The 9529-nt window shown below is 45.2% G+C and overlaps 1 protein-coding gene across 1 annotated transcript in view; it reads right to left on the bottom strand.

Annotated features, from left to right (window-relative positions):
• Positions 1-9529, bottom strand: part of LOC106809363 (inactive tyrosine-protein kinase 7-like) — a 64069-nt gene that overhangs the window by 7608 nt on the left and 46932 nt on the right. Inside the window, exons 4-10 of the mRNA XM_014812428.1 lie at positions 9150-9286; positions 8496-8625; positions 7857-8029; positions 6502-6641; positions 5739-5931; positions 4248-4434; positions 3563-3657 (exon numbers count right to left, since the gene is read on the bottom strand). Of these exons, the coding sequence (XP_014667914.1) occupies positions 3563-3657; positions 4248-4434; positions 5739-5931; positions 6502-6641; positions 7857-8029; positions 8496-8625; positions 9150-9286 (1055 nt within the window). The remainder of the gene's footprint in view (positions 1-3562; positions 3658-4247; positions 4435-5738; positions 5932-6501; positions 6642-7856; positions 8030-8495; positions 8626-9149; positions 9287-9529) is intronic.

Consider the following 9529-nt stretch of genomic DNA (forward strand, 5'->3'; position numbering starts at 1 on the left):
CTTGATGCATGCGTCAGAAAACTGAACGAAAATCCGGCGCACACGTGATTATTTTGACGCATGAGTCAAAAAACATGTTTGATATTGAGTTTCTTGATGCATGCGTCAGAAAACTGAACGAAAATCCGGCGCACACGTGAGTATTTTGACGCATAAGGCAAAAATCATCCAACATGTTTGATATTGAGTTTCTTGATGCATGCGTCAGAAAACTCAACGAAAATCCGGCGCACACGTGAGTATTTTGACGCATGCATCATTTTACTTGAGTAAAATTACTCACGTGTGCGCCGGGCTTTATGGGATAAGCTGACAGGACAATCGCTCGTGGGCATTAGGCTATAGCGCAGTAAAGCACACCTTTCTAGATCGCTGTGCTTTGGACCCTACACCATCACACGGTGTCAATCAACCAAGCAACGACGTTATCGGCAGCAGAAGGGAAAAAGAGGTGGAAGGAAGCAGAAGGGAAAGGGAGCAGGATGGGAGAGTCAGGAGAAGGGAGAAGGAAGGGAGAAGAAGGAAAACGGAGAGGGAAAGAAGCAGGATGGGAGAGACAGGAGAAGGAAGAGGGAAGGGAGCAAAAGGGAAAAAAGATAGGAACGGGAGAGGTAGAAGAATGGAGAGGGAAGGAGAGGCAAAAGAATGGAGAGGGAAGGGAGAGGCAGGAGGATGGAGAGCAGAAAAAGCTGACGGGAAAGGGAGAGGAACGGGAGAGGCAGAGGAAGAGGGAAGGGACCAGAAAGAAAAGGGAGGGAAAAGAGGAGGGGGTGAGGGAAAGAAGGTGGAGGGCAGGGAGGAGACTGGAGAAGGTAGAAGGCAGGCCTCTAGTACCGTGAGTGATTCTTCAGCGGTCCTTCGTCCTGCATGTACCACTCTGTGACGATCGCGTTGCGGTAGAGGCAGTCTAGACGTGTAGACTGCCCCTTCTTCACCGTCACATCTGTTGGCAGAACGACGATCTCCGCAGACCCGCGACCTGCAATGACAATAACACCAAGTTACTGCGGCGCCCCCAATGTTCCCGTCGTCGCTCCGGCAAAGAGGCTGTTATCGCTGCGGCAGCGCATGAGCCATAGTGCCACCGTGGCTTAAATTGCGAAACATGAGAGCAGAGAGGCTGCGAAGAGGTCCCTGTTTGCGATTCGATTCAAGTTTATTCAATTAGCGTCACTTTAGTGAGCTTCCCCATCAAACAGAAACCATGTACGCTGAGCCGCTGCGGTGCTGCTGCGTTTGGTAGCGGGTCTCTAATGCGTGGCTTCACCACAGAGACAGAGATGGTCATAAAAGCAAGTAAAGCCCACATCAGAATTTGTAGACAGATGTGAAGGGTCGGTCACAACTACTACTAACATTATCACTAGCCATTACTGTTACTATTACTACTCCAACTGACAACATCACTGCTGCTGCTGCTTGCTGCTGCTGCTGCTGCTGCTGCTGCAGCTGTTGTTGTTGTTGTTGTTGTTGTTGTTGTTGTTGTTGTTGTTGTTGTTGTTGTTGCTACTGCTACTGCTCCTACTACTGCTACTGCTACTGTTGCTGCTACTGATGTGGCTGCTGCTGCTACTACTGCTACTGCTACTGCTACTGCTACTGCTACTGCTACTGCTACTGCTACTGCTACTGCTACTGCTACTGCTACTGCTACTGCTACTTTTACTGTTGTTGCTACTACTGCTGCTGCCACCGCCGCTGCTGCTGTTGCTACTCCTAATACTACTACTACTACTACTACTAATACTACTACTACTGCTACTACTACTACTACTACTACTGCCGCCGCCGCCGCTGCTGCTGCTTCTGCTACTGCTACTGCTACTACTACTACTGCTGCTGCTACTACTACCACCATTACTGCTACTACTCACCGGGCAGCGTCAGTGGGAAGTTAGTGATGCTGTCGACGCTGCCGGCGCGGTTCGAGGCGCTGCAATGGTAGATGCCGTTGTCGCGTGACGCGACGCCGCGCAGCGTCAGCAAGCGTCCATCGATCGCGACGCGGTCCGACTCAAACAGCCGGATGCTGTTCTTGTACCACTCGTACTCCGGCTCGGGGCGCCCCCTGGCGTTGCAGCGCAGCACGACGTCGGCGCCCTCTACGATGGCGTCGCTAGTCGCGGGGCTGCGTAGACGTACCTCGGTGTCATGCTGAATCCCTGCAAGAGAACAAGCGAGAGAGACGGGGGTTAGTCTATGATGGGAGAAGGTGGCACCACCTGGTGGTGAGCGGTCACGCAGAATAACGTCAACGTTTAATGTGAAGCCATTTAGTTAATATAAAATTATTTACGTGTGTTTAATTATGCGTTGTTTAAATAGTATCTATAACAAGTTTAGGTTTATTCATAGAGATTAATTAGTATCATATTTTTCTCATTAATTTTGAGAGTAATATCGATTTTTGCCACAGCAATTTCAACATGCGGATTTTCTGAACTAACAGCAGGGGCAACAGGTTCTAGCTGAATATTGATGAGAGAACAAAGCATGTTTTCATTACCCCACCCCCCCACGCCACCTCCCGAGCACAGTGGTTATTTAGCCACAAATGGCCACTAAACAGCAGAGCTCGGGATGAACGAGTTACGAAAGAAAACCGAAGAAATTTTATAAAGAAATTTATAATGCGGCGCTTAATTTGCACGACCGACGAGATTCGCGTGGCTTAGTTCCACGCTCGCGCGAGTTCCGCGAGTTCTTATACGACTCGCTCTCGCGCACGGCAGACGGAAAAGCTAACGAATGTCTAAGCTTTATTGGAGCACAAGCAATCGGCCATCACTGGGTGATGTCTGCGTCATCCCCCCCACACACCGCTACCTCTGTTGTGCACACATGCGTGCAACGGCTTCCAGGATTCAAAATACAAAACGTGCCGGAAACTGTCATTAGCGTCTCGTCATGGTCGTGTTTTCTTACAATATAGCGCGGATAGCAGTAGCATCCCTTCACTTCAATCAACGCCGAGCAGATGTCGGTGGCAGAGAGTTGATGAAATATGCCTGAATGACTCGATGTTTTTTTTAATGCTGGTCGATAGTGTGATGCTGTTGTTACAACTGCTACTACTACTGCTGCTGCTGCTGCTGCTTACTGCACGATCAACGACAATGACGATGACGCGTCAGGACACGTGGGGACAACTTACGGTGGTGTGAAACTACTAGAGAGAGTGAGTGGAGTGAGAAACCGCGCTCACAGAACATCGCGCCACAATGGGAAATCCTTCATCGACGGATGAACGAGGTGATGTCACGTCTTATTATTAGCGTGGTAATTTATGCAAAATATTAATGGCTCGCGCTCGTGGGCGCGTGCTTCTGACGTGCGACGCCATTAACATTAAAATCTCTTAATAGAACGCACGTGGCAAACCACGACAACGACACGTCAGAATGTGCGTGGCAACGTTTCAGTCAAACCGTGCAGCAATGCCTTTAGCGCAGATATTCACAAAAGCGCCACAGTCACCAAAAGCGTTCTAATTCGGATTTTTTTACGCATCTTTACATCCTTATCGTTTCTAAGAACCAAGACATTTTATTAGAGACGATACCTATGACGTCAACAGTGATCGTCTTGTTGATGACTCCCTGCTGAGCGCTCGTCGCCACGCACGTGTACTGACCGGCGTCCGAAGCCTTCACACCCCTGCCGGACACAGAACACAGGTCACAAACACTTAGATTAGCACGAATAGAGAGCGCCGGACGCACAACCGAGAGGTCCGGAAAAACAGAAAAGAGAAAGTCAAGATACGGGAGAAGAGAGTAGTTTCTGTCCCGTAGTTCACTCACTGATAGTACTTTCAGACTAACATCCTGTCGCGGCCGTAGAGAGCGGAGTGCATCGTGGGACGAGAAAGGAGAGGAAAGAACGATGTCTGGGAAAAACGACGCTCTCCATTAGTAGTGTTGCATTATTTGCGTCATTACTGTTACGCACATTATGCATGAAGCAGAGGACGTCAGCTAAATACCACACTATGATGTCTACAGACTCTACACCGACAAACTTTCTGTCACCGTGGCGATTAGGATGTTTCTGCGCCACATTATCAGAAACAAAATTACTCTTGGTATTAATCTTGACATTAACCATTTCCCACAGACCACACCCTCTACACACTTGCGTACGAGAAAACTCTGAACTCTCTGTCGACACTCTACTAAAAAAAGTTGATGTCAAGACTAATGTTAACACTAACTTTAGGATACCGGCGTGCCCCCGGCTGCACCTACTTGACTATCAGCGTTCCGTTGCTGTCGGTGATGTGGTCCGGCCATGTCACCTGTGCGCGCCCACCATCCGACACCTTCACCCATGTGATCTTGGGAGGGACGACGCCCGAAGCCTTGCACCACAGCTTGCCGTCGCCGCCGAGCTCTAGCCTCTTGTTTACGGGTTCCGGCGTGAACTTGAGCGTCTCTGCGCAACCAATCACGTAGCGGCATATAATACGAATATAATACTCTCGATTGAGAGGTATAAGAGAATGATGAAACGACATCAATGAAGAACAATATAATGAAAACGAATATAATAATAATAATAATAATAATAACGATGATGATGATGATGATGATGATGATGATGATGATGATGATGATGATGATGATGATGATGAAGATGATGATGATGATGATGATGATGATGGTGATGATGATGATGATGATGATGATGACAGTGATAATAACTTGTGAGAGTTGCTGCGTGAAAAAAGAAACAATAGCATTCATGGAATATAGGAATGGAAAATAGTCATTGTGGTAATTTGGCCAAAAAAATGAAATAAATAAAGAACAACATATTGAAAATAAATAAGATAAAATAAATATATAATAAAAAAAGTTAATATTAATTGATGAGCATATAATACGATGAGTCGGCTCAAAGCCAGTCGAGAAAAACAATATAATGACATGATATCGATACCAAAATAATATAAGGTCATAAATATAGAACAATGAAATGAAACTGATCAATACAAAATAACAATATTTTATTATTATTATCCTTTGCATCTTCTATGTAATCAAGAATGAATAGAATATTTCTCAATTAGATAATAAAATATCCTTTTCCTGATTAATTAATTAAATAATTTAATTAAATATCGTGTTAAAATACACGGAGCTATCTATGTGCGTGTGCAAACACCCTTGTGCCACAGTCAATCCCGAGGTGAAATTATACACACAAAACAGCATGGTCACTGTGCAACAAAAAACAAACGGACGGTGAACAACGATGTCAACGATGAAAATAATTTTTAGGGATAGCAAGTTTTAATACACTAGAAGAGACACTCACATCCAACGTGAACAAAACGAGACAGAAACACAAGACGTGGCAAGTTACGTGGAAACGCGAGGTAGATACGTAAGATTAGTCACAGCGTGACAAGTGTGTTTGTTAACAGAGTTGAGTGTGTCGTCACTAGCACTCCCTACCACAACCACCGCCACAACAACAACACGGACGAGACGTACCAACACAGACTCACTACCACAAGTCACCCAGCAACACCACACCTGTCAATCATTTCTACCACACCCGTCGCCACAACAACGGGGAAACGAGGACATACAAGAGGACATACGCACAAGAAACAGAAATAAGACAATGGAAAAAAAACCACAACGAAAACAATACGAATGCAAAAATAAATGAGGAAAGCTCCCTCTGGCGGATTGACCACTGCGGCGCACGGAGGGAGGGTGTTTACTCACGTCGCGTCGTCGTAACCGTCGGCGACCGCGTCCGCTCTACACTACCTTTGACGTCGAGTGTGGCGGCGCGCGATCGCACGGCGGGGAAGCCGCGGGTAGCGACCTCGCACGCGTAGCGGCCAGCGTCTTTCAGCCGAACATCGCTCACCTCCAGCCCGCCGTCGTCGAGGAAGCGCCACCTGCCGGCGTGCCGCTGAAACGTAGTAGAAAAACAAGTGTCATTACCCAGATCGAGCGATGGAGCGACGCAGAGTTAAGCCGCTCCCCCTCATTTCATTACCACTTTATGTTTCTTAATATTTGTTTTATATATATATACATATATTATTATATATTGTTTTATTATATATAATGTGGTATCAGGTGTCTTGGAAATAAGTCTGAAACCCAAGCCAGTCCCGATTTCGAAAATTTTGATTTCTACTACATAACCTACAGTAAAATTAATAATAATCACCCAGTCCTGCAGAAAAGTTACCCATCCCAAACTGGGGGACGGGGGTTGCTATTTCAAACACTAGGATTAACATTGCGACCGAAATACTACACTTGTTATAACAAACAAATAGCAGGCAATGACTAATACTGTTCCAGCTCTAAGGACTCCCTAGCACCCCTAAGTGCAACCCTCGTCATATCACAATCGAACAGAAGTTCGGATAGTCGCCAGAAAACCTTCGATGACCCGTTAGACATCGTCGTGGCAAACCGAGGAGTCACTACGAATGCGATCGCACGTGGAAGGGACGTAGAAGCGTCTCACCAGCTCAATCTCGCTGCCGTTCCTCGTCCACGTGATCGTGGTGTAGGGAGCAGGACTACCCGTGTAGTCACAGTGAAACAACGCAGTCTTACTCTCCTCTACCATCATGGACTCGGGATGCCGCGTGATCTTTGGCTCAACTGTAAGACGACATGGTTGTTTTTATATTACTAATATTATAATATTGTTTTTATTTTAGTTCATTATTATAATACATTTTAAATTTTTTTATTATATTTAGATGTCTAAGATTCACGAGCAGATGGTTTTGTTGAAGATGTATGGAGATTTCGGGGAGAGTTACCATTTCAATACCAGGTATACCAATGCCAATTTTTTTTACCCACCGTGCTACACTGCTGTAAACATGTACCATAGCACATATGTATAGTATATGTACATGTTTATAGGTATATGTATATGTAAAATGTACATGTGTCTAGATATATGCAGGGGTAGAAATGAACTTTTGAACAAGGGAGTCAAACGGACTCCCTGCCCTCAAAATGAGGGAGTCCGCAGTCTGAAGTTCAATTTGTGCTTAATGAAGTGCTTATTTTGAAGATTCATGCAGTTGCACGTCTGCCAAATTGTCTTTGGCCATTTGCTGAAAAAATATGGCAATTCCGCAAGGCCGTGCTCTAGAACGAACTAGTTAGTATAGCAGAATTTTCAGGGAGTCACACGGACTCCTGCATATGTCAAATCAGGGAGTCCGACAGAAAATCAGGGAGTATTTGACTCCGGACTCGCTTTAATTTTTCACCCTGTATATGTATAGTATGTACATGTACATGTGTATAGACATATGTATATGTACATGTACATGTTTATAGGTCTATGTATATGTACATGTGCACGTACATATATTTGTGCATGCGTGCGTGCGTGCAGTATATATACGGTGTGTCTACATGCATAACAATGTCTGCGTGTATCAGTATTCACATGCATCGGTGTCTGCGTGTGTGTGCGCGCGTGTTGATGTCTGTGTGTAAAACTATTTGCATGCATCAGTGTCTGTGTGTGTATGCGTGTTGATGTCTGTGTGTAAAACTATTTGCATGCATCGGTGTCTGTGTGTATGTCTGCACGTGTTGGTGTCTGCACGTATCAGTATTTGCATGCATCAGTGTCTGTGTGTGTAAGCATGTGTTGGTGTCTGCATCAGTATTTGCATGCATCAGTGTCTGTGTGTGTAAGCATGTGTTGGTGTCTGCATGTATCAGTATTCGCATACATCAGTGTCTGTGTGTGTGTGCGCATGTGTTGGTGTCTGCATGTATCAGTATTTGCTTGTATTGGTGTCTGTGTCCCCCAGCCCGCCCCCGCCAGCCTCGCGCACGCGTGCGTACCCGACACGACCAGCTTGATGTTGTTGCGCTTGACGCCGGCCATGTTGCTGACCACGCAGCTGTAGTTTCCCGAGTCCGACTGTCTGACGACGTCCACCACCAGGCGGCTACCGTCCTCCTCAACGCGCACGCGTGACGTCGCGCCGATCGCGTTGCCGGACGGGTCGTCCCACCTGCGCAACACAATCACGCGTTCAGCCGTTTGCACAGACACAGAGTCCTGCGTCATACTGCTGAACGTATTTTGTCGAGGTCGTAGCTCATGTATTTCTGGTAGTGTGCCGATTTTTTTATTAATTAAGTTAATGATCATAGGCGGCCTATTAACTGCGTTTAAAAATGGTTAAGACTTGAAAAATTAAATGTATAAAAATTTAACTATAAAGACACTAACTATGAAAATTAGCATTCAATCGTTTTCATCATCATCAACACTTTCTTTTACACACACAGATTCGATTTGCTAAATCTCTCCATTAAAACTCACATTCTTGGTTGTTGTTTTTTTCAAAATTTGATCAAATAAAAGCAAGGGCAATGGGGTGATTTTAATGGTTTGAGAAGGGGAAAGATTTCTTTAGTTCAGATTTGTTAAGTGTCGTCTATTTTTCCCCAAGAATCACTGAACATTGAACGCACCTCAGCGACGGGTAAGGGTAACCGCCAGGGTTAACACAGGTCATCTCAAAGTTGTTGTTCAGTGGAACGATGGTCACTCGGTTGTCCTCTACAGCAGGTTCAAACGAACCTCCTGTTAGATCGTGGATCGCTGAAAGGAAGGAAGGTTTAGTGGAAGCTTTAATTATCAACATATTTACAATGGATTGAAACAAAACAAGAGAAGGTTTCTAATATCGCTATGTCTGATCATCATGGCCATTATGTTCTAATATAAATGTAAATAAATGTAAAATAAATGTAAATAAATGTAAATATAACTAATATCAATGTAAATATTTGAAACTTTTCAATAATAAATCTAAATCAACTAATTTAAATGATAATAATTCTGTTATTTGAATTTAATTCTAAATCCACAAAACCCGATCAAAGTGTACAACACAATGGTAAATAAAAGTAGAGCAGCAGCGCATCTAGGACATTTCTTCCTCCCAACTTCAATTTTCATTCCAAGTTTTCATTTTGACTCATTCATTCGTTTTCATTTTTCCACTAAAGATTTTCTCCTCGAATTCACTAAGTACTACTAACGCTGACTTCCAGTAAGGACGCAGACCACTGTGCACACAATTAAGTCACATTGTCGATAACCAAACACCGCGACACACATACTAGCGATCTTGATTTCAGCCTGGTACGTCTGCTCTCCCGCAGCGCTGTCCGCACTCAGTCCAACGCACTTGTAGATACCCGCGTCGCCGCCCTTCACTCGCTCAAAGTACAGCGAGCCGTTGGGGAACACGCTCATCCTGAAATCGATACGGATGGCTGATTCTCTGATCAATTCACACTCGTAATGTCATTAATGAGTGCCCTCCCTCGGTCGGCACGTGGTTTCGCGCAGCGACGGATACATTAGCAGTTAAATGCGGTTATATAGCTCAAGGCATTGCTAACACACACGCACGCACGCACGCACGCACGCACGCACGCACGCACACACGCACGCACACACACACACACACACACACACACTAGCATGCATAGGAGGA

The sequence above is a fragment of the Priapulus caudatus genome, unplaced genomic scaffold, assembly GCF_000485595.1.
Source record: "Priapulus caudatus unplaced genomic scaffold, Priapulus_caudatus-5.0.1 Scaffold349, whole genome shotgun sequence".
Taxonomy (NCBI): Eukaryota; Metazoa; Priapulida; class Priapulimorpha; order Priapulimorphida; family Priapulidae; genus Priapulus; species Priapulus caudatus.